Below are 26,785 nucleotides of genomic sequence, written 5' to 3'. Positions count from 1 at the left end.
ACGCAGCGCGGGCGAAGCCCGTCCTTGCCCGTCATCGACCGGAGGAGACTGGGCTGGGCCACCCCTCTAACTATTGGAGTTTTGGGGCTTTGTCTTATTGTCTGGATTTGAAGGTATTGTGACCCCTTACTGGCCTATTTGTTGCTGTATGCACTAATATTTTTTGCAATGGCTCCACCAATTCCCCCCACCCGTGCGCAAGGGAAACGCGCCTGTGTTGTGAAGTGTACTGTTACCAAAGCTAATCCCCGTCACCTCTAGTCCCAACAGCAATTGACCTAATGCTTCAAAAGGCGATAGGAGTGGTCACCACCGAAATTTAATTAACCGAAAGACGTCTTTCAATTACACCTGATTGTTTTCCATTGACCTCTCCTCCCCCTACTGACTCAATGAACCTATTTAAACTAATTGGGAGTCCAAGTATGGTTTCGGACAGTAATGAACATATCACTTTACCAAGCACTGTGTCTAGATCTGAGGGCCCACCATCTACTGCCCGTCTGCCAAGGAAAAGAACCTTGGGTAGTAACCAGGGTCTCAAAGGGAAAAACTCTAGGGGTGGGCCTGGCAGAGGTCCTGAAAGGACAAAAAAAGTGGTACCCCTCTAGTTAATGCTAATAAGTGCCCAGTAGATCAGACCTACCCCCCCCCCCTGGGCCAAAGCTCTAGTGGTAGACTTGTTGTCCCAGTGTAGAATGATGGTAAGGGTAGAGATTGCTCCCATCCTTCAGCTCCTTCAAAATCTTCCACCTCCTAAAAACCCTTCACAAGTACTAATTATGAAGCTCCTATCAACCCGATTAGTAGTCTACTTAATGCTGGGCCGTCTATTTCCCCGGACCCACTTCCGAGTCTGATAACTAAGTTACCCAAAGCTGTTAAAGTGCCCCAAAAACAGGTTCCTCCTATTTCTGAAGTTAGTAATTTAACTGGTGATAGAGGGTCGCCATCTTTTGGCCAAGGACCCGCACTGATACCAGCCCCCCCAAGGTGCTCAGGTGGAATAATTCCAAACTGCCGAAGCCGCTGATTGTCCGTCATACTTCATCTGGTAAAAATCTAATTGATGGGGATTCAAGGGGTTTGCCTGCTGCTGAGGAGAACTCAGGGGGTGGAAGCGGTGTGACCCAGCAATCTTTTCTTCCTACAGTTAATCTCCCCCCCCCGAGGCTGTTCCTTACGTAATTATTCTGGCAGGAATCCCAGAACTTAAGGAAGGCCATAAAGAATCCCAGCTTGAACTTCGTAATGAGATTCTGTTCTGGCTGGTGAAAATTAAGCAGTTCACGTATGATAAGGCAGGTGAAATCCTGTTGGTAAGGAGGGTAGCTTGGGTGGGCCCTACTCAGAAGACTATGGTAGGAGATTGTGTGATCATCAACTTTAGGCACCCAGAAGCCATCCAAAGAAAAGTGGCGCAATCCCCATCTCCTATTAATCATTCCATGCCTATTAGAGCCCTTACCTTAGATTTATTCTACCCAAGACCAAGGAGGGCAGGTTTTCCTCGCCCCCTAGTTGACCTTGATAGATGGGCCAAGCCCTGTTACATTGCATCCACCACCCCATATCCAAATCCATTGCTCTATAGCATTCCCGTATCTAACCGGTTTGCCCCATTGGAGGACGTCGATTGACTGGCAGGGCGGGTTGTTTCAAATATTGCTCAAGTCCCACCCAGGCTGTTGGAAAAACCCTCTACCCAGTGTTCGATCCCCATAAATCTAGGGTCAGATATCAACTGTCACAATTGGGACACCCAAAAAATAATAACTCGGATGAATCAGAGCATGGTAGTTTAGACGGTCATCATCCGCCACCCTATGTTTTTCCCATTTTGCAAACTTTGGAGAAGGAAACCATCAATTGTGAACCCGAAAAGAGTGATAGTACCTCTGATGGCCTAGTTCTGGGCAACGGGACCCCAATTGAAAACTGTGGCAGGCTCCAGATATATGATGTTAAAATTTCCATTCTGTCTTGGAATGTGGCAGGGCTCGCCAACAAATTGGCCAGCCCTGATTGGGGACTCTTTATAGATAAGTTCGATATTTGTCTTCTTCAGGAGACGTGGTCCCGGGAAAACTTTTACAGACCGGGTTACCTGTCAGTTAGTAATCTGGCATCGATAGGTAGGAGTGGAAGACCGTTTGGGGGCCTGACTGATGAAATTTTACCTTCCACAGCGAGGAAATATTATCTGCAATTTAGATATGGAACACTCCCGGTTAGGGTCTTCTCCAACAAATGGTCACCCATCAAAACAGTAGAATGTCCAGCGTGTGGGGCCAAAGAAGAATCTGAGTCCCACGTTTTCTTTTTTTGCCTGACTTATGAAACCATACGGCAACCTTGGCTTATCCAACTTTGCAAAAACTTGGATTAAGACATTATAATGAGGCCCTCAGAATACTTAAGAGTAATACTTCTACCCCAGTTGTATTCTCAGTTTCACGCTTTATTGATGCCATGTGGTGAAGGAGAAGATCTTATCTGTAGAAAAATATTCTTACCTGCGGAAACGACTTATGAACAGTATCTATGTGTTTTTAATGCTGTACAGTTTTTAAATGTTTATACTCGTATTTATTATTAGTGTAATTGGATAGTGTTTTTAAGTAATGATTTGGATGGTTTCTATGTATCTTTTATGATCTACGATCCAAATAAAGATTATTTGACTGACTGACTGGCATTTACATGTGTTTGTGGGACACTGTTATTCCTTTTATCATCATCCTGTGCTTGACTATGGGATATCTACAGGGTGCTGTTCACCGCATTGCAGTCTTCATCAGAAGGTAAGTGCAGGGGTGGAGAGAAGAGCATGTGATGTACTGAGCCTCGCCTATCTTATCAAGGCGTCATGCCCATTAAAGACTGCTAATTTACTGAACACTTTAATTTATGTGACAGATGCCATTCGTCTGTTTGTGGGGTGCTGCTCTTACACTCCCCTCTTCTTCTACCTCATGTGCGCTCCTAGCCCGTTGCTATTAAGTTCTGTACATTGTCCACCACGCAGCATGGACCGATAAATTGTCTGTGGGGGATAGCCAGGATTATTCTGATATTTACCTACTAGCCAACAGTACATAAAATATACTCAACTGGTTCATGTTTATAATTGTTGAATATATTTTCACTTCTGTGACTATTTGCATTCAAGGAGGGTTGTGGGGTGCCGCTCTCCCATTCCCCCCTTCTTGTCCCTCCCTGACTTCGGGCTCACCGTGGCTTTTAACTAACTTTCATTACTTTCTACTAGATGACAAGTAAGGAATGGAGAGGCAGGAGCCTGAACTGAAGCTGATCAGAGGTGCATTAAATAGATGTTCAGGCACAGCTTGGTGGCGGTACAGCAGGGGTGAAATGCAGTTGTGTAATTTGCAGGCCAGAAGGCATTAGCCCATCTACCAGTTTTTGGCCTAGTGTTGGAATAAAATAGTACATCTGTGAGTACATCAGTTTATGAGAATTAGAAGTCAAGTACCTCACTTGTGTTTTATGTACCTGGTAAAGGAAAGGAGGGTCAGAACAATAAATTAATAGATCTCCCAAGCTCAGCGACCACTGCACTCACGCTAAAGAGCTAACACATCTAAGGAGTTTATTTCCAATTCTTTGAACTCTGTTGCTTCTGCAGACACTGTAAAATACCCCAATTCTATTAATTCTGTTTATAAACAAATGATTAGAATTTACACTAAGCTGTGTGGGTCTTAATGGGGTGGTGTACGTGCCTAAGATTGTCCAATTTTTTTTGACAAAAGGGTCCTAAAGAACAGACATAAGAATGTGATCTATTGAGATAGAACAGTTCATTCTACGTAATATGCTGATCATATGTTAGGCCAGAGGCGTACCACAAGCCCCCGTAGCAGGGGGCACCCAAGCTCCAGGGCCCCCCTCAGCAGAGTACTCTGGCCGGAGAGCTCCTGATTGAGCTCAGAGGGGCCCCTTCACATGCCTTGCAGGGCCCCCCCCCTCAAGTTTTGTTACGCCACTGTAGTGCACTTGTAAATGGAGATGGTAAGAGCTTTCATTATCTAAACAAAACACTGCTTTCAAACCCCGATTCTTCACTTTGGATAATTCACTTCATCTTCTTATCTGGATCTCTCTGAGTGAATGTAGCTTAGAAGTGCGTAGGCAGCTTTTATTGGCAGCTACGGTTACACATGTCTCGTGGCACTATTTGGATATGTTAGTGGTATTAAAATAGCACTACCTTGGCCCGCTTCACTGTTTGTTTGCGCACCACTAAGCATGCAGATACGCCCAATCAAATCTTGTGTAGAATATATTTTTGAATGTTTGCTTTGTTAGACCCGTTGCCTAAATCTACCTTGCTTTGATTTGTCTGTTTTTGGAAATCAACCACTTTTTGAAGTCCCGAAGACAGGGACGCAGAAAGCCAGTGAAGGGACGAGGAGGATTTGACCCACGCGCCTCTCTCGCAGGCTGTGACGTCACCGACACGCCTGGCTCTGTGCGAGCACACATGTGACATGTGCTCTGGGAGGGACAGGGAGCGACTGGTGGCAGCAGATGTTAACAGACAGGCACTCAGGTGAGGCCAAGCCTCTTAGAGTGGTCACTTCTCTGCATTGTTGTGGATAGTTTAAAAAGATGCCTGATGGCGCTGACTGTCCGGGGAGCATGTTTTTTTCTTCTGCTGGTTCTATATTTTTATAAGATGTGGTATGACATTGCGTTATATTTTCAAGAGTTGGGCTTTATTTTAAACACAGCCTGGGAGTGCATTAAAACAAAAATCTAAATGCTGCAAAACCGGTTTTGGTGGTTCTTATTTCAAATGTTCTTTTAGGCAGCTCTCCAGACACAGCCTTTAAGTAGTGATGCTCTCCATAGCCGATACCCTCCAGTCTGGAGCAGGAACACATTTTGACTTGGCTGACATCCGCCCAGCTGGAAGTGTAGTAAAGTAGGACAAATGGCTGCCACCCACCTAAAGGTTCCCATTTACCCTGCACCACAAAATCTGCATTTCCACCCCTTACCTCTATGCTCTACCATAATCCCACTGCTTTAGGAACTCTTATTAGCTGCCCCTTGCTAACAAGTCTTTAATGAATTTTACTGTCTGGATCTTCAGCCCCAGGAATGCAGGCAGAACACTTGAGCTGACTGCGGAGGCTGTATTGTCACTCCATCTTGTGCCATGTCAAACTAAAGGTATCCAAAATGGATTCCAATTTGCTATACAATTAATATTGTGAGCCAAACATATGAATACACCACTCCAGCATTTGCAGAATCTCCTTGCAATATATGCAAACACCCATTATTTCAGCTTCTAACCCCTGAACTGGTCAGTTGTCCTTGCTGAAGCGGTGGTCCAGTTAGCCAGCAATGAGCTGACTGTTCACCTGACTTTGGTGTCTAAAACGGTATTGAATAGAGCACCATCTTCACATACACATATGGTTGCCCTTTAAGATATGTTATGGGGCTAAAGAACCTTGTAGGAGATGTGTATCAAGCAAGTTTGGGGATATAATTGCAGTAAGGTAAACATGGCGATTAAGGCAGTTGCTGGAGATAAATGTCTACAATATGGTCACAGGTTTGGCTCATAAATAGCATCAAGAGTAATGTGCCTGCTGCAGAACACAGCTTGCAACACACAGGTCAAAGATTTGTATTTTATGTAAGATAGCTCAGTGGGTGAATGATTTTGTTGCAGAGATCCTTGCAGGTCACAAGTTCCAGTCTTAGTAATATAGTTCAGTGGCCTTTACTCCTGCATTAATGAGCTGCATGTAACCCGCAGACCCAAGCCACAAGTTGAGAACTTAGCAGTTTTTTCTCAATCTTTTGTTATACTAAGGATGCTAAAATTGCTTCATTTGGGGGCTAATGGATATCTAGGAAGTACACATATAGGCAGATATACCACAATTATATCAGGGCATGCATAGACCTACACCTCTTACATACAAAGCTTTAAAAAGTAAAGATGTGTAAAATGCTGCTTATCTCTTAGCAATTCGACAAGCTGAGGGTCCTTGTTTGCCCTGATGGGCACCTTTCTGAGTCTGCTGCCAGGCACTAGGTTCTTGGTGTGATCCTTTGACCTTCAACAGCTCCCAGTCTGGGTAAGCTTCAAAAGCTGTTGATGATGGCCTTTTTAGGTCGAGCCTGAGCAGCACATGTGCTGCTTTGCGAGGCATGTTGTATTAGAGTATGGACTTGAAGCTCCACCCATATTTTTCATTGGCTTGTGTCATTGTCCTTTGTAAATTCTGGATTCTGATTCGTTAATAGGCTTGTTAGTCCCTCCTTAGTCCCACCTTGTCTACGTTTGTAACCTCCCATGCGGACTGGCCCTTTTACTGCTGTTGTTACACGATATTTGTTATATATTCTGTAAGCACTATTTTCTTTAATGAGGTTCTCGCACTGCAGGCATGACATGCTTTCCTGCAACATTCAACGTGCCACGTGTGCTTTCCCTTACCAACCACCCCGGGACAATGGTGGCTGTTTTTTGTAAGGAAATAGGTTTCACATTTATAAGAGTTTGAGCTATTGGCATTGTAAATGACAATGCCTTTTATTTATTTGAGAATTAGCAAAACAGATAAATAAAAGGCATTCAGTCTGATTCATCAAGCGAAATTGCGCTCGCAAAGGGCCAGATTCTGAGAATCTGGACCTTTGCGAGTGCAATTTTTGCATTTGGGATTCATCATCCCAAATGCAAAATTCGCTAATAAAGAATTCGCAAATTTGCGAGGATTAGCATTTAAGGAATCTCTATTAGAGATTCCTTAAATGCTATTCGTGAAACATTAAAAAATTGCGAATTCGCAATTTTGAGCCGCTATTTACCGTGAGGTCAAACCTCGTGGTAAATAGCAAAAACGTAGAAAAATGCATTTAAATGCATTTTTCTAAGTTGCATGTTACACACACACATGTCCAAAGGACATGTGTGTGTGTAACATCTGTGTGAATTTACATTTCAGGGGTGTTACAGGGTGTCCTTTGGACACCCCTGCACCCTTGAAATCGCAATCTCATTTGCGATTAGCTAATTGCTAATCGCAAATAAGGAATGACTCCCCATTCATTCCTATGGGCCTTTAGGCCCATAGGAATGAATGGGGAGTTATTCCTTATTTGCGATTAGCAATTAGCTAATCGCAAATAAGGAACCTGCAGGAATCGCAAAAAATATTGCGATTCCTACATGAATCCCGTTTTGCGAGTCTGGAATAGCGATTCCTTATCAATCGCTATTTCAGACTCGCAAAACTTCACTATGATGAATCAGGCTGATTGTCATTTACAATGCCAATAGCTTGAACTCTCGCAAATGCAAGACCTATTGCATTGCAAATGCTTGTTCTTTAAATCTTAACACTTCCTTAGGCAGCTGTTATGTTTTTTTAAGTACTCTTACTTTTAAGCTGGATAATGAGCAAAAAGGTATTTAAATTATGTCTAGAGTTTTCAGCGTGAAAAGTGAAAAATAAACGATGTACTTTACAACGATTGAAAATAATGAGTTACATTTTCAGTTTAGAGATACATTAATATGCATTTTTGCTTTTCCTCCAGTACTTTAAATGTTTTTGTTGTACTTTCTAAACAATGCTGTACAATCAAACAGTGGCAAATCCATTACCTTAGCACTCTCATTATGAAGATGAGACCTGTTGGTTTTGTCATTGCTTATGTTTGATCCCATTTCTTATCTTGGCTACACTTTGTGATTCTTAATTTTTTCAGAATGTTTTGGTTTCCTTAAGTGGCCTACCTTCCTTTGCAACCTACTGCCTTATTCTTGTATATTCTGCTGATGCTCACCTGAAACAGCATTTACCACAGTAGATCTATCTTTTGAACAACTCATATCACACTCTGAGTGTGTTGTTAAACCTTTTACTTTTCTTATGTTTTCAGAATCATTGCTATTTGAGTGTCAGTCAGAAAATCTTTATTCAGTTCAAAACCATACAAAAATGCAATACAGTTCATTTTAAACAGGTTCTGTAATACAAACAGTATACAAATCTCCATACAAAAAGATCTCCAGATCATAGAGTCTTCGTATAAAACAATGAGCCAATAATCCATGTGCAAAGTACGCAAAAAAAACAACAGCCACTAGCAGCATCAGATGGTCATATTTACAATTTTGTGAGGTAGTTGTAATTTGAAAGCAGTAGATTGATGGGGAGGTCATCTAGGGTGAATTTGACAGCAATGATATGAGCTTGTTGCTGCGTGTTTATAAAACAAGGCAGTCATTCATGTTTAAAGACATTCTCATCGTTGTGTGTAAAGTTGTCATAGCGTACATCAACATTGATTTTACTATTTTTTACATTGTTATACTGCATAGTTTATAGCGTACATCGACCTTGCATTTACTGGTATTGCTGCTGTTGGGCCTGCACATTTCATGGTTTACATTTACATCGTATTCACTGATATTAACACGAGCACGGAAAGTGAGATTTGGAGCCTTGTCCTGAATAATGTTAGGTGTTAATGCTAAACTTGTATCAGGTATGTTGTGCTGAGATGCCTGGTCACGTTGACCTCCCCCACTGTGTCATCCCAGGCCATGGTTGTAGGGTGCTGTCCCTTTTAGAAGTGGAACTGCTGTATTTGCTCCCCAGCGAAGTTGATCCAAAAGTCCAACAGGAATCTTGCTGCCTGGCGAAATTGATCAAAGTATTCTCAGCTGTTAATGTAGTCCAGCTCAAAGGGAGAAAGTTGTGCATATCGTGTCCTGGTTTTTGGAATACCAGAGAAATGTCAAAAACCATAAAAATGGTATAATTATGCATGCCTAGAAAATGGCACGCAATTTGCTACTTATTAAGATCCTTTTTTATTTAGATTGATTAGCACAGTGGTTCCAACATGTTGTCCAATTTGGAATTGTTTTCATTTTAAAGACACTTTGTAGCATCCTGGATGTTTCTGGTTGTGTAATTATGGGGATCTGGCATGACACATTGCATTAAAACACACATTGAAACAAGTCCCTCTCTGGCCTTGTATTCATGCCCTTAGCATTAATGCTAAAACTCTGATAGACTTCTGAACAGTGAATGTTAAAAACATTAAAATAACGCATGTCAGCGATTTAGTTCCTGTTTCATTTACACAGGTTTTACTTAATGTTTCATTCCCTAAGTATGTTCTCTATTTCCATCATGTTGTGCATCTGTGTTTTTCCATGCCTCTTATTACACTTGGTATAGTTCATTCTTTCACCTGAGTCTCTCGAGGAGTTTATGACAGCTGCAGTTGAGAGCTCTGCCTTGGGGGCTGAAGGTAGTATAAGTTTCTCTTAGTGCCTGTCAAGTGGGTTGGCCTCTCTGCAGAGCAAACAGAACAATGGTCACGTATTCTGGTTCCAAGCGGAATTCTGTGATAGGGGTTACACAATTGTCAAATTATTGACAATGCGAAAGTAAAAGAAAATAAAGTGCTTACATGTGAGTGAGTGCCAGTGTATGTTTGAGGTCAGTGAAATGAAGGAGATGCGAGGTATTGTGTTCAGAAGAGAGTGAAAAGAGAATACTGAAGAGGAAAGAGAAGAGTTTCAATATATGAAGATTGGCAAGACGTGAAGAGAATAAGGTCATACATGTCTAACATAAAGTGCACATAACTGAAGACTAATACTCCTTCCACTGGCCTAAATATTCTTTAATTCATTGTCTCATAATTTCAGAATTGAAACGGTTTCAATGTTAAACGTTTACAACAAAATTATTGTTATTACTCATTTATCTTAAACAGCTATAAACAGTTGACAAAGCCAATAGTCCAGGCAGATGAGTCATCAGCTGTTGTGTTGTATATCTGGATTCAATACAGAAAGCTCATAGAGAGACCAAAATAACGGTTGGGTGACATATATCAATAATAGAAATTTCAGAAACTTTCTTGAATTCTCACTCAATTCTTTATTACAATTTCCTTTAAAATACACCCTTTGCCAAACTTTTTTTCAGCTATTTTGCGAGGGCTCAAATGAGTATGGTAGTCCCTGCTTCTGTCTGCCCTGTGTAAGACTTCTGGACAAATTCAGATATTTCAGCCAGCATTGCAGGTATAGCTTTGCTGTAAGTACTGCCTTCATCATGGCAGGAGGTCATACAGCAAAAATGTATTGCTAACTGGCGCCCATGTGATATGGGGGCTTGTCTGCAGTTTTTGACTTTCAGACTATAAATGATTAGCCCTGATGCATTGGAAGTTTTCTTTCACGTCTGGGGGACACTGTAGACCGAGAAAGGCAAAATCTGCACCCGAGGACACCCTAAATACTGTTGGGGTACCCTGGCATTTTTGCCAGCTGTATCACAGCATATGGGCCACCAATTAAACATTTGTAATCGAAGATCCTCATAAGGCTGTGTCATTAGAAACCTTATGGGTCCCACTCCTCTCAATGAGGGGGAGTGAACCATGAGTTGAACGTTGTGGGTAATCTGCTGATTCCCTTTCTGCCAAACTCTAAATGGTGCTTGACTTCTCTTAAATCACCAGGTACAGAGAAATATCAAGGTTCCAATATCTTCCTTTTCTAATCTCCTGTCTTACTTTTACAAAACCACCATTCATAGACGCCAAATAAAACTTCACTGTAAGTGTCCCATCAACTTTCCAGATGCTTGAAACGAAAGTGATTGATGTATTAACCCTGTAATTTCACAATGAGTCCTCTAGGACACTAGTCTGTGTCAACACCTGTTGAGTTTGGTGGGTGGGAGGTATTAGATAGAATGGGAGGGATGGTTGTGTATTCGTGCATATTCGTTTGGGTTCATGTCAAAAGTAGGTTTATTATTTAAGATATATAACAAAAGCTTTTATACTTTGCGACAGATGATTCCGCCATTATGCCTGATGAAGAAACACTCCCAAAAGAGGAGCCAGACCTCATGGGTCAGAGAATTGTGGGCAACTGGTGGGAGAACTGTGGCCATGTGAATTAATTCAAATGCTTAACAATTTTATATATGCTGCTCCTTTTTCGGTGGAACATCTGTTGGTTAATAATGAACTTTCCTCAGTGGGGTTTGTTCTTATTAAAATCTCCTTGTTTGTCACCCTTCCTATACTGCGGGAATGATAAATCTTGGAAAGGGAGGAATCTGCATATGGAAACGGAAACGTTTCCACAACTTCCTCTAACATCCTGTGGTTCTACGAAATTGAGTTAGGAGTTGCCCATGGGACAGCATTTTTATTTTTTAATTCAGGATACGTAACATTTTTATAAAACATCTTAATGAAACCTTCTGCAGATTTTGGGGTGATTTGGTCTGCATTGCTTAACGGATGCCAAAAGATAAAGGCTGACAACATTGCTGGGAGACGGAATAACTTATTTCATATGATCAAAATAGGAAGACACAACAGGGATATTGAATTTGTATCACCCGGCGCCATAGACGTGTTGTTTGCGGTCCAGGACAACAAGTTTTCTGTTTATTTTGCCCACTGTACAAGTAGGCCCAATCCCTCTAGCACAAACCCTTTGGCTTCAGTTTACAGTATCATAGTACAGGTCTGCTAAAGAGGATTGTCTGCACTAAGGCCTTATTTCTGTCCATAGGTATGAGTTGTTCAAACCTATATATAATTTGTTAATGTAAGTGCCTTTAAAAGTGGGGCAAGTGCTCTAAGAAAATAAAAGGAGATGTTATACTAGTGGGGTAATTGTAAAAACATGTATACGTCTTTGCAGAGTTTTTCAATTTTGATACTACTAGAGATGCTCCTCGAATGCTCTGTATTTATATAAACAAATACACGAGAAACATTGAAAGCAAGATTGGTGTTTGCTTTCAAAATAAAATGTGCACAAAAACCTTGCGCCTTAAAAAATTGTTTTGCTGGAATACTGTTTCATTTTCAATGCCGTTTCTCAGATTCATTATTTAGTAACGTGAGTAATGATGCAGGCCAATTTTTAGAAAAATAATAATGGAGAATCACAGTAAGATCATCCTCATCAGCATGAAAATAAATTAAGATCCAAATTGTTTAGGAAAGTCACAAAAGTGTATCGTCAGGTATATGTTCTTGCATTGATGCAGATTTATGAAAGGGAATGTAGGTCTATATTTAATACTCCTAAAACACGTTTGAGAAATGCATTTTCGTATCAGCAGATGTACACCAGTATATTTGCCCATGCAAAAAACCTGTTAAGCAATTGTAAAGTATCTCACTGCCTCCCTTTTCCCACCCATGAAGACATTTTACTCTTGCCCTTATAAGGAGTACATTTCCAATCTTTTATAGTGTTTCCAGCCTATTATTCCAGGCCCCCTGGACCCTAGACGTATCCTTGCACTATTCTCCTTGTTACATACCTTACATGCCTATAAGAATTCTTGCTCATGACTGACCACCATGAAGACTACCCAGAGACCACAAAGTAGATCCTGCCAGACCACATGAGGGCATAGTTGATGGGTGTGACATGTGTACCTTTTCCTAGAGGTTACATATGCAGTATCTGCGTTTATTTACAGTTCAGCTACCCAGAATACTTCTTCCAACAAGAAGTCATGGACCCATCTTACAATAAACAAACAAACAGAGTCCATTCTGAATGTGGGTCATACTATACCAAAAGGCGGAGAATGACAGGCCCTGTTTTTAAGTATTCTTAAATTAATTTGTAAAATAAGATGTTTATCTGCTTCTGATCCAGCTTTGTTTTGTTCTGTTACATGAAATGTAATCTCCCCTTTGCCCAACTGGACAATCCAAACTTAATCATGAGCCGTCTAAACTTTGATATTACCAGACTAAGCATTTTTTGTCACTAGGGCTGGGTGGCCAACTAAGAACAAAGCAAGGAAAACAATAAATGTAGGCACCAGAGATGCTATTGATCCTATGCACTAGAGCAGGCTACATTCCTAGGCTCTATTGAATGTACACTTCCCATACAGTGCAGATGGCAGTGCTCCGAGGTAGCACAACCGTTTTTCTACCAAGCAGTAGACCTGATATGGCTCCGTAGAAAAGGAAACCACATGTTCTATACGCTGATGAAAGTTGAACATCAGCATCTAACTGATGAGATTGCAGTACTGCCAAGCCTTGCATATGGCTGTATTTTATAGAAGTGCAAGAGATGGGTGCTGCCCCAGTCATACACATCTTTATGGACCTTTTTAGACCCATACATTGCAAAACACTGATTACCTTTTAAACATAGCAGTATTTGACGTCTCATGGCAACCCCCCAGTGGGACTGCTTTGCTGTAGTCTCACCACCAACAACATAATCCTACTGTATCTGACTATATAAAAATTGCCTTAAACTCGAGCATTACAGGGAAATCCCATGGCTACGATATGTCAGGGAGACCCTCTATAAGATAGGGTTGGGAAATATGTTTACAAATCCTGATATGCTTAGTAAGGATGCTAAGGAAGTTATTAAAAATGCCTATAGTGTTAAACTGGGTTCTTTAAAGACAAATGATCATGTATCACGGGTACGGGGAAGGTTAGTTCAACCCTTTTATCTGTCATATATTATGAACACGCAATGGCGCTTTTATCTTACAAGATTTCGCCTTGGCACCTTACACTTCCTCTTTGCTTTCCCAAAGCAGGGGGGTTGGTGGGAGAAGTTACCTTGTTGCCCTTGTAATAATAAGGTTTCGCAAAATACTCTCCACCTTTTTCTCTTTTGTACCTTGTATAAGGTCCAAAGAAACACCTTTATCAGACCATTATTATTATCTCTTGGAACGTGCTATTACAAAGAAGCTTATGAATTCTTGTTATCTCTGTCAACTGCAAACACCTGTAATGCTGTATTGAATTTTATTAGATCAGCTCTGATGATCAGAAATAGATATTGAATGTTCATGGTATTTAGTTTTAAGCTGTAATATGGTTTTTATCCTGCAAATATGTATTGTGATTTTATGGTAGATTAATTGTTTTGTTTTTAAATTGTTGTATACTTTTATGATTTTCTTGTGGAATCGAAATAAAGTTATTTGAATCGACTATATAAAAGTCTTCCATTAAACTCTTTGGAAATGCTTAACTGGCTTGAGAATTGAGCTTCTATAATTCCAAAACACTTCCTACCATTGGCCCTTTACTCCCAGAGGAGAGAACATTTCCAGTCATTGAATACACTAGCATTACATGCGCCTTTTCAGTAGCTTATATTTCACTTCCTTGGAAGAACTACCACAATATGCAGTGTGTGGATGAATCTGTGCCATCTGAGTATGCTCATTAGTCGAGTTAATAGAGATAAATAGGCTTCAATAAGTACAACCTAGGTTCTCTTTTTTTGTAGCCTGGTCTGAGTGACAATGCAGTGCCCCATGAAAGCTGGTGTTCATACATACATACTATTAAAACATGCCATTCATTTTTAAAGAATGTCAATGTCACGACTAGTTTAAAATGATAACAAGGTTAATAAAAAAGAATAGCCAACATGAAAAAATGAAAAATGGATTAAAATATGTATAAATGATAACATGAAAATGCAATGGATAAATACATTATACTCAAGCTTAACTGAGAATAAAAAATAATGAAGCTTGGTGCCTCTAAAAATGATTTCTAAAAAGTGTATCATCAAATCCAATGAAAATACAAAGATAGTGAAATACATCACCATTGAAAATTAAGAGTAAAATAGCACATTAAAGCATGAAATATCAGCAATAATAAAAAAATAAACCCCAATAAAAATATTGATAAAGAGTATTATGATACAAATTAATTTAAAAATCCCTAATTATAGAAAGTATGTATTTACATTGTTTTGCTATAGCGCCATTTTACCAGTTGGTCTTAGAGGGCTATAACAGTGGGGACCAAGATAGAGCTGAATTTAGAGAACATGCAGTCAGACAATTACCATTAGAACAACCTGTAGCTGTATTCTGTTTTTGTTCAGAAGAGGGTACACGTGCGGAGATAGCATCAGTCATATGCAGCTCTCTTACTCATAAGGCCCAGAGCAGAACAAAGTTGCATCTAGAAACCATGATTCGAATTTTTCTTGTGTATCTGAATTTTGAGCCACTTTTCCTAGAAGTATTTTTCTCTGGGTCAAATTTTATAGTTGAGTGACAGTAGAGATTTCAATTAGCCAAACTCTTTGAAATCTTTGGGGCAGATTTCCAGCGACACAGTTGGAAATAATTGTAGCTGTTGCATTGTATTTGTTTCTTTAATTGAATTCATGATGTCATGATTCAGCAAGTATCACAGTCACTATTTAGAATGTTTGGATTTGTTATTATTAATACTCTGAGATCGATGTCCCATAAGAATTACCAATAAACGAAATCCTTCATTGTGTCCCTGCTTCTGTTATTTGACAATATCGACTAGTGGAAATTGGAGCTGTGCAATGTGGTGGCACATGTTAGAAGAATCAGCCAAGTTGAAAATTGAATGAAGTATTGAATATTCTCACGATGCTCTGCGGACGCTGGGACGACAGAAAGAAACATAAATTACATCACAGCTCGAATGTAAATCAGTGCACACATGAATGTGCATGTACAAGAAGACGCACACACAAAGGTACAAGAATAAGCATCTGAACAAGTCTGTACATATGCGCATAGCAGAGCTAGACCAACCAGGAATCATAAGCACATGGGCACAAATCTGCCAACACACACATGTAGCAGAATCAGAACAAGCATGTGAAAGTATGTGAGTGCGCAGAGAGAAACTTGTGGCAGCTCAAGGCAGGAAGTAAATAAAGCATAAAAGAAATTAAACAACAGTTAAAGTAGAATACAAGCAAATAAAGCATACAAAATTAAAAAATAGTTGAAGCATAATTTAAGTCTGTTATAACTTATGAATGTATAAATGATTATTAAAGAAGATTAAAAAAAAAGACAAAGGAAGACACAATAAATATAGAAACAATGGCATTGCCACCGAAGTCTGCATCATTTACACAGACTACGTCACATACAATAGGAAAGTGGCATACTGAAAAACAGAGCATTACAAGTGCAATATTTAGAAACACAGTTTGATATGTCGGACACAAAAATTGTTTGAAGCAAGATTGGGAATATGGTTGCCCTGATTTAAACATCATTTACGAGCAACGTGTAAGAGACCCACAGACAACCAGATACAAGACCATCTCTTTTTAAATTTAGTCTGAGATGGTGAAGAAGAACTACTAGTGCCGTAGTCTTCTAGGTCAAACAAGAACATATGATAGCAGAATAAAAAATGTTTAAAAGAGTGATTCGATCCTGAGAGAAAAATTGATTACGAAAGGTACATATTTAATACTTCATGTCAGAGAAAAAATGAAATGCTAGATGGTTTCATAAATGTCTAACAAAAATGATTTCCATAGGTTTTCTATAAGGATTTAACAATAATTATGCAGTTAGTGAGAACTGAAACGAGGGAATACATAGAATAGACATGGAGAAATAAAATTGTTGATTGAAACTGACAGAGAAGATATGTCATGGTGAAAATCGCTGGAAAAACCCAAAGAACAAGATATGCTACAAGTGTTGACTAACAGTTCTGCATACAGGAGTGCGTCTAGCGCAAAATCAAAAAAGTGACAAATGTGGAAAATATACCCATTTATCAACTGTTTGTAAGAGGAAAGGATATATTAAGCTTAGACAACCCAGTACTTGGAAATGAAATAAAAAAGAGCTAATATGCCTGGCAAATAGACAATGGAGAAGTGAAAGAAGCTGAAGAAATATCCCCAGAGAGAAAAATTGTCGAACATTTTTACATGATGGAAGACATAACCAAGAAGGAGAATTAATTTTGTTGAAAGGAATAAAATGAAGAAAATAGCATCAGTACAATTGCAAATTGGGCAACATCAAACAACTTTTGTATTAGGCAGTGGAGTAACTTGTAACATCATATGTGTGACATAATACAAGAAGACAGTCAATAAACATCCACTTACACCATCCAATAGTAACATATATTAATGATTCTCACAATCTAGGAGAAATCTAGGGAAATTTGACGAAACAACATATGAACATGTCACATCTCAAGAAGAGATGCATGGGGTGAGAGGCGAAGTTCCAGCTCCTTGTATAGTAGGAGATATTACTGCACAAATTATGGGTCTAGCCGTCACGGCTTACAGGATCACAGAACAGTACCAATTGAGTCAATTTTGACAACAGTTTTAAGGGATTGGAGAATCTAAAACTTCTGAAATAACTGCACAGGTATCTACAACTTGAATTGGACAATCAGCCACAACACATTACGATTTTTGAAACACATTTAGGAGTATTTCAATCCAAGAGACTGAATTTTAAAATATCGTCAGCAGCTGAGAATTTCTAAAGACAGTCAGAAAGTAATAAGGCCAGTAAAAAAACAACTTAAATTATGGTGAGAATATCCTAGTTTCTGGGCAGACTCTAGAAGAGTATGTCAATACATTATTGCACATGTGTGTGCAACTTATGGAAATGGGTTTAACACTAAATGCTGAGAATTGTGAAGTCTACAAAGGAGAACTAATATTCTTTGGTCATATATTTTCAAGTAAAGGAATACGACCTAATGAAATTGAGACCCGTAAGATGAAGGTATGTATGAGGTACATTCTTTACTTGGATTAAGGAGCTATTGCACCCAATATTTAGAGCAATTTGCTACAATTATTATTTTAGCAGTGTGAGAGTTGACTAAAAAGGGACATATGTTCAAATGGACTGAGAAACGCGACAAAGCATTAAATAAAATAAACAAAAATATGGCTTACTTTGACCTGCAAATGTGTACGGTCTTGGTGGTAGACTCTAGTGTAGTTGGTTTAGGAGTGATATTGGCACAACATAAACCTGGAAAAGACTCACCTCAACAAATAATATCATAAGCCGGAGCATGACAGAAACAGAAAAGGCATACACTCAGGCAGAGAAGGTAGGTTTAGATGTTGTGTGGATTTGCAAGCATCATCATTTATTCTTGTATGGAAAGCCATTAACGATAATTGCAGACCACCGAGCACGTGTTGCAATGTATGGACATCCACCTAGAATAGAAAGATGGAGAATGAGGCTCATGGATTATGATTTTAGAATAAACATTACAAGAATACAATCTAGAAGACTGCATATTGCATCATCCACTAACTCATCTTGATCGCAAGTGTTCAATGGCAGAACAATATTTACTTTAATGTGAGGGAACCTGCTTCCGAGATGATAACAATAGAAATGTCATGAAAGGCTATGAAGGAAGATACCACCTTACAAAAAGTGATTAAAATAAATAAATGGCTGTGCTAACTCTGCAACTATATTTAAAGAAGTGGTAAGGAGTAATGAAATGTTAGCAATCAAATATATACAAGAGGAGCTGACAGTCTGCAGGTAAAATGTAAGGCAAAATAATTGTAATACTGCAAGCTTTAAGGAAAAACATAGTCTAGCTCTTATGAAAGTAATATGGGTATTCTTATCTACAAAACACTGCTGAGAGAAAAGTTATGGTGCCAGGTTTGCATTTCTTGGTTGAGCACACTGTGCATTGTCAACTGTATCATACTGTTGAAAAACAAAATCTAGCTGTGAAATTGATAATGAAAAATCTCCCAGAATATTTATGATCATCAGTGGCTTATTTTTATGGGCCAACTTGATCAGTTTGCTCCCTTTTAATGATATTGTTACTCTCACTGAGTATTCACTAGTTCCTGTGGTTCAACAAATATTTTCAATTTCTGCTTTGTCAGTACTTTGAATCCTGGATGAAATATTTGCAGAAGTTGGTGGTACCAACAACACTGAAAATGGATAATGGCCCACCATTCAATGGAACCAAGTTTAGGCATTTTGCACAATATCTAGGGGGTTAATTTATAATTTGGCAGATGGAGGTTTGGCAGTTAGGCCAATGGAGGAAATTGCTTAGTCACCTTGACTGCATCTCCGCACACCAAATTATGAAATAACCCCCAAGCTGGTGGTCATTCTTAAAGCATAGCCAGGAACCACTGTCATGTCGGTTGCTATCAATGCTCCAGCTTGACTCACAGCTCTGTCAAGCATGACAGAGCCGCACAGCTCTTTCCTTTTTTTTTAAATCCCAAAGCAGGATTTTCTGTTTGAAAATAAGAAAGACAATGCTTCCCTCACCCTAAGAGCTCTGTCCCATAGCGATGGGACAATTGTGTAGTTTTCACTGCCTATTACCACTAGGGTTTTCCTGGCAGATGATAGGCAGTGAAAACTGACCTCTAATTCCACCCATGTAAATTAGATGGGTGGAATTAAAGGTCAACCTCTGGCAGCCCGTTTGTCTCCGTCCTCATTAAACCAAAGGTCCACTCGCATTTAAAATTGCCGGTCGGACCACAGTCTTGGCGGTACAAATCAGGTCCCAGGTGTCAATCATAGGATGCACCTTTAGAATAGATCACATGACCATTATTTAGGTTGATCTGTCAGAGACTAAGCCCTGGCTAGAGTTGTTCCAAGCAACCAATAACATTAGATCCTGTAAAAACAAATAAACCTATCTCTTCTAACTATGCCGTTCTAATAAGTGACAGACACAGCTCAATGAACTACATAGCTACATGAGGCATAACTAACAGCAGTTTATTTCCAGTGAAGATGTCATATCATACAGCTGTTTTGGGTCCAACGAGGAAAGATCTTCCTTTAAGTTGAAATTCTGGCGCAGTTCTAATAGGCTTGTTTTAAAGTATCACATTTCTGTTCTTTCAATTTAAAATATTACTCTTAGTGCCTTTTATTTGAAGGACACTTATCCTTCACAAAGTTCTGTTTAAATGGAAGAGGTCAACACTGTGCTCTGTTATTGACCAACATGTTTATTGTAAACTTGCTATACCTTCAGCACGTCCAGTTCAGTTCCATTTCTGTTCCTTTCACAGTAGAAACTATCCCTCAAGTAACCAGCCGTGATTAAGGCAAGTGCTCGATTAGGAAGTGATTTGATAGCAGAACTTTTACTGGGGAACATGAGAAGCAGATCGTCTCATTAGTATAACTTGGAATTACCATAGAAATTCTACGATACTCAGTCAAAAAGTGACTGGGCATCTTTCACTTCTAGCTGCAGCTACACTTCCTTAGACAAGCTAAATACAATAAAGAGGTGTTTCTTATATTCTTCAGCTGCTACCCATGATTAGCAGTTCTCCCACTGCGTTTCCCAAGTTGCTACACAAGAGAACTCTGTAATTAAGGTGTGTTTTGTTAAAAATTTGATGAAACCAGTGTATGATTTTTAGTATGTTTAGGAAATGTTACAACAGTACAATAGAGTTTGGGACTTTTTCGGAGGGTAAGGATTATCGTTTGGGTAGTATGAAATTAATTTAGTTTTAGTAATCGCTTTCGTCGAAATGCAATGATGGAAAATTCACACGCATCTCATTGTAAATTCTTTTTTTTCTTTTTTTATAGCGACCCAGATTTTGGAAAACCAGGAACTGCCAGATCATCAATCTGAATATGAGGATTCCTTGCATATTGAACAGCCAATGCCCAATGCAGCAGAGCAGGAGTGGAGTTGCCAAGGTCAATTGCTCTATAATGCCGATAGACCCGAATCGGAGAGGGTTGTTTTGAACACATTCGCAGATGATGATCAACAGGCCTCCATGTCTTATACTGGTAGCAATTATGAGGAAGTGCGTTATAACCAGCATCCAATTTATGAATACTATGAAAAGGTTGCTACTACTAGTGGGACCTGTAGCACTGATAGCAGCATAGAGTTCAGATGCAAGTGCTGTGGTGACACTAAGAAGACCATCATTAAAGTGAAAGGCTCCACAACGAGTAATCTTCTCAGGCATATTGAACGTGCTCATCATTCAAAGTACGTCATATTTCAAAAGGCCCACAAAGCCTACCACGCAGCAAAATTGAAAGCAAGCCTAGCTCAGATGGGATCGCAACCGAAGCAAAAATTGATGGCGGTTTTTGTAAACAAGAAAAAAATTAAACCAAAGGAGAAAGAGGAGTTGGATGACGCACTCGCTTTAATGATAGCACAAGATTTGCAGCCTTTATCAGTGGTAGAAAATGAAGGGTTTCGTTCTTTTGTGAGAAAGCTGAATTGCAATTATGATATCCCTTCAAGGAAGAGTTTGACATATTCAATCCTCCCAAAAATGCAAAGGTATGTCAAGCGTGAAGCTTTTTTCGAATTGGGAAAAGCAAATCAAGTTGCACTGACCTTTGATCTGTGGACCTTACCAGCCAATGATGCCTACTTGGCACTGATTGCTCATGTTCTTCAACAGCCTTCGTGTGTTAGGAAACAGTTCTGTTTAGGAGTGAGGTCTTTGCCCGAACAGCATACTTCAGAGAATTTAGTAGAACAGATCTCACTAATTCTACAGGAATTTAGTCTTCCCATGGAGCAAATCAGTTCAATAACAACAGATAATGGCAGTGTTGTTGTAAAAGCAGTCAATCTTCTTGGCCTCTCAGAAAAGCATGTTCGATGTATGGGACACTGTTTTCATCTCATTGTGACGGAATCAATAAAAGATGTTAGATGTGTGGACTACATTTTTGATAAGTGTCGTTCTATCAGTAAATACTTTAGAAACATTCCTGCATCTAGCCATTTACTTAAATATATGCAAACCCGAAATAAACTGCCTGAGACCAAGCTGAAAGTAGATGTGAGCACTAGGTGGAACAGCATGTACGACATGGTAAAAAGAGTTTTAGAGCAGGAAATTTCCATCAATGACGCACTTGAAGCGGCAGCACAAATAAACGAAAGCCATTCCCCGAATATTCCACAGGCAGTGACAGCAAATGAAGCCAGTATCCTAAAAGGCACTTTGGGAATTTTGGAGCCTTTTTTAATTGCCACTGAAAAACTATCAGGCCAGGCATATCCAACATTGTCCATGGTAATTCCAATAATTACTGAACTGCAGGCATCATTGGTTGCTTTAATGGAACAGCACACTTTAACAGAGAGCACAGAAGGTGAACATAATGGTGAAAAGGGGACTCAAAGCCAAGACGGAGGAACACAAGCTACTCAAGAAACAACTCAGAGCAATCACAATTCTATTACCAGATTGCTTTGTCAGACTGTTAAAGAGCTCACACATGTTAGATTCAAAAACATTGAAAACCATTGTATTTTGGGTAAGGCAACTATTTTGGATCCTAGATTCAAAACCTATGGTTTCCAAGAACAGTATGCAGCAGATAAACACGTAAAGCAATTAGATTTTGAACTTGAGCAGCTTTCTCCCAAAACATCATCAACGACAGACAACTCGGAGTCTGGCCCTCCTCCACCAAAAAGAAAGCCTGAAAGCGAATTCTGGAAGGTACTTTCTAAAAGGAAAGCTGAATCTGAAAAGGCAAAAAAATCAACTGCATCGGAATTATATGTGTACCTTGCGGAAGAAATAGAAGATTTCTCAATTGATGTCTTCTCATGGTGGGGAAGGAACTCATTAAAATTTCCTCTACTTTCGCAATTGGCATTTAAATACTTGTGTGGTACTGCAACCTCTATTCCTAGTGGACAGCTGTTTACTAAGACTGGTGACAATGTTACTAGTAGACGGGCTTGTTTGAAACCTAGTCACATGGAAATGCTGACCATGATCAAAACCAGCTCCGGACAGTGTCACTGAAAATTAACTTATAATATTGAATACATGCTTTCAAATGAACTAATAGCAGGCTTTTTGTAAAAGATAAGCTTCCAGAACCCAACACTAGTGGCACTCTGGTCCACTCCAGATTTATGAATTTAAAACTTCTCTACAGGCCTCCCTGACTATTAATGACGAGCACCACAAAGATCTAAAATTCTGCCACCCACTTCAGTCCTGCATCATTATTGAAATCCCCCATGCTTCCGGTCAGAATCCAGATACAATGTATAATGTGGTTAGTGAAATACAAGCAAGAGCTGAGTCTACATGTTAAAATAAATCCAGACCACTGGGATTTTCGATCACGGGCATGTACGGAGATGGTGGCAGAAAACTCTCTATGCAAGTTCCCTCTCTGTGGAATCGACAATAACCCCCTCAAGCCGACCAACTACATAGCCTTTTCTGTCTCTCTGCAGTCAATTAGGTCAGTAGCCCACATTCTGACACCACCCAACACAAAATACGCTCTCAAGTGTACTTTTAGCTCATACAACCCATGTTGAGTTCTTTGCCATCCCACTCTCACTGTAACCCTGGGGCCTTCTTTAGCCATATGTTTCTGAAATGTTTCTATTTGTAGTGTGCACTATTCAAATCATGTAAGGAAAATGCATTTCTCACATAAGTGCAACTATTTCCTGGCCTTCAAGGATCTCAATAGCTGCGTGTATTGCTGTTTTGAGGACTGGGTCGAAGCTGCACGCCCTATTACTCGTGCTAACGCCACCAAAAGTAACAGTGGCAGTGGCATATCAAAATGTTATGCCAATTTGTGGGAGGCTGCTCTTTAGGCTACACCATGCACCTTTTTAAGCACTAATTCTGCATACCATGTCTCAGTCTTTTGCCAATTCGTTATTCACAGCCTTTTTGCTTGAAGTTTTGTTTGGTATGCTGCGGATCCCACCTCCTAGTGGCTCTTACGCTTGCTGTCACATATTTGGTACCTACAACAATGAAACCACAGTTGTTGGGGGGCAAAGGAGAGTCGTCTGTTTGCCCTGAATTTCTGGTTATATCTGGTGTATCCATGAGTGTCTTATTGTGCTAAAAAAATGTTTTTGCTTTTTAAATATTAATACATGCATGTTAAGAAATTATATATTTTTTGAAATGTTACTGAATTCTGTAATGTATTATAATGTACCACATTTTTATATTGAAGCACGGTTCAGAATAAATTGCTTTTGAATTTTAAAGAGGTCCATCATACTTTAGGATGATATATCTGTACAGTATAACCTAACCAGGAGGTAAGTAATTACAATATCGTATACACCTGAAGGGTGGCTGTTTATATGCATATTTCATGTGTTTTCATTTTCCTGTGTCTGAACCGTTTAAATCCTTACATATAATTGAGCGTAGGCTCCTTGATTATTTTACTTAGCTTTGACCCACTGTAGGAGAAACGTCAAAAAGGAGAGGTAAGTCAAAGGCACACGGGTCTCACTATGAAAGCAGCTGACATTTACATTACTTGTGAGGCAGTATTTACTTTGAATTTAATTATTTCTCCAGTATATTACAATTATAATACAAATTTGCACAATATGTTGTATTTGAACTTTCCAAAGTATTTTTTTCATTTATTTTTTTTAGAAAATTGTCCTCATTTATCCACAATATGCTTTAGGTTCAAGAAGCAGGTATTCCTACCAGTTCAAGTGGCACCGATATTCTGTGACCACGGTCACTCCTCAAGGGAGAGAAAGATAGCATTTTATATCCGGGTCCACAATCTCAGCCTCTTGATTGGCATCTACCACTTAGCCTTGATTCCACTCTTAATCTGTTGCTTTCTCCTCTTAAGTGTAGAGGTGGGCCAGCCGTCTGATTAACGACCAAAGCATATTTTTTAATCATTGGACCAAGAACACAAAAGAGGAAACATAACAAGAAATGTAGAAGCATAATAATGGGAGACAACATAATATCAAAGGAGCAAGGGGTGAAGAGAGATATAAATTGTATGTATAATTTAACCATGTTGCCTTTGAGGTGCCTAGCTCCACCCATTTATCCCAGATTTCCCAGTAGTTAGTTTTCCTGTTCTGTTTACAGGTTTGATCTAGTGAGGACACCCGCTGAATGGAATAAATCCATTCCTCTTCCGTAGGGGAGCAGGGTGAAATCCATTTAATACAAAGTTCTCTGCGAGCTAGCAGAATCAAAGTGAAGAAGAGTGCGTTATGCTTTTCTGTTAGGGGGCGAGTGACTAAATCCCCTGGTATTATTCCAAAGATTATGGATAATGTGGATAATTATATTTCAACCCCCATAATGTCTAATATGGCCTTACCGACTTTCTGTCAAAATGGATGTATTACATGGCAGCTCCAGAACATATGGATAGCGTTTGCATTGTCTACTCCACATTTTGGACAATGCTTGTTCCCCCGGCTCCCCATTCTTGATATTTTCTGTGGGATCCAGTAGGCTTTATGTACTGTAAAGAGGTGATTTGTTTTTTAACGGTGCAGACTTCACATTTGACCATAAATGAGACATAGATACTTGCCCTATTTTTTTAAGATCTTCATTCAGCAGGTCCTTCTTCCAGATCTCTGTAAATGAGGCTGCATCTCTTCTCCACCTTGTGCCAATAGCCAATACCACTCAGACACTTCTTCTGATTTTTTTTGTCGAGAACAAATCCTTGAGACTAGATCTGGTTTTCCCTCTAATTCTTTTCTTATTGATTTTACCCAGCTTAGCAGTTGATAATACTTGAACTTCGAGAGTGAGTCCTCGCAGATCATTGAGAAGTGAGGCCAGGATATTAGTTCAGCGTTGACTATTAGTTGACCACATACGCTAAGGCCAAATGCACGGAGGGAAGTAGCAAGGGCATCTCCCAAGCACCATGTTGTGCCTGGAAAGTCTCCGATAGGTGTAGCGTTGTTATAATTCGGGATAATAAAAAGTTGTCTCACCTGATACCAAAGCTTTGTTGCTGCCCCCAAGATCTTTGATTTTACTTTCTTAAAGAATTTAGGATTGCCAAATTTTAGTAAGAAGCACCCTGCATGTTGAGAGAAGTCCACTGTTAGGGCTTTATACAGTGGGGAGAAGGCTGAAGTCTCCATCAGCAATTGGCAGAAGTTTTTTAAGTGAAAAGCACAGAATATAAATCAGGAGTAGCTATGCCTCCGTAGGCTTTCTTCTTTCTGAACTTCTTGAGGGCAATTCTTGGATTTTTATTACCCCAAATAAATGTGGAGAATATCCCTTGCACTTTCTTAAACCAGATTTTTGGGAAATCTAGTGGGATTGTATTAAAAAATAAAGTGTATTTCGGTAGAATTGACATCTTTAATAGGTTGAACTTGCCCAGAAAGGAGAGTGAGAGAGCGCCCCAGGATTGAAGTTGTAATCTGACCGTCTTTGTAATTTTGTCAAAATTGACTTGAGCTATCTTATCAATATTTTGAACTATCTGAACTCCCAGATATCTGATTTCTCTCTTCGTATAATTGCTCCTGAAAATGGTATTCCATTTCATCTACTCTGTTTTTTGTTGATTAATCATATAGCCCGAAACTCTCTATCTCCGGCCATATCTCTAGGAATGATCTCTCTAGGTCTTTAGTATATATGATGAGGTCATCAGCAAATAGCCTAATTTTCTTTACCCAGCCATTACAGTTGAAGGGGATAATACTTTGGGAGGCTCTAAGTTTACAAGCGAGGGGTTCGATATAGATATTGAAAAGCAGGGGCGAAAGGGGACAGCCCTGTCTGGGCCCTCTTCCTATTTGTATTGATCTTGTAAGTTTACCATTAATGAGAATTCTGGCTGATGGGTTTTTATATATGGCTTTGATTGCTGTTAGGAAAATGTTGCCAAAGTTAAGGCACTGAATTGTTTTGAAAAAGAAGGACCAGTTGACCCGATCAAATGCTTTAGCAGCATCCAATGTCAATACTGCTAAAGGGGTCTTGTATGTCTGTGCCATGTCCATTGCCCCCATTAAATTGTGTGTTAGGTCGCTAAGCTGCCTCCCTTTCATAAACCCTATTTGGTCTGGGTGTATTAATGAGCCTATTATCTTATCCAAGCGT

The 26,785-nt window shown here is 39.5% G+C and overlaps 1 protein-coding gene across 2 annotated transcripts in view; it reads left to right on the top strand.

The window, feature by feature from the left end:
* The window catches only part of LOC147690329 (E3 SUMO-protein ligase ZBED1-like), a 112,643-nt gene extending 88,724 nt beyond the window's left edge, over positions 1 to 23,919 (top strand). For both annotated transcript variants that reach the window (XM_086937965.1, XM_086937966.1), the window contains one exon: positions 20,481 to 23,919. In XM_086937965.1, coding sequence (XP_086794091.1) covers positions 20,481 to 22,693 — 2,213 coding nt within the window. In that variant the 3' untranslated portion in view covers positions 22,694 to 23,919. The remainder of the gene's footprint in view (positions 1 to 20,480) is intronic.
* The last annotated feature ends 2,866 nt before the right edge of the window (positions 23,920 to 26,785 follow it).

This window comes from Lissotriton vulgaris, chromosome 9, assembly GCF_964263255.1.
Source record: "Lissotriton vulgaris chromosome 9, aLisVul1.2, whole genome shotgun sequence".
Lineage (NCBI taxonomy): Eukaryota > Metazoa > Chordata > Amphibia > Caudata > Salamandridae > Lissotriton > Lissotriton vulgaris.
This window is presented reverse-complemented; position numbering and strand designations above follow the sequence as displayed.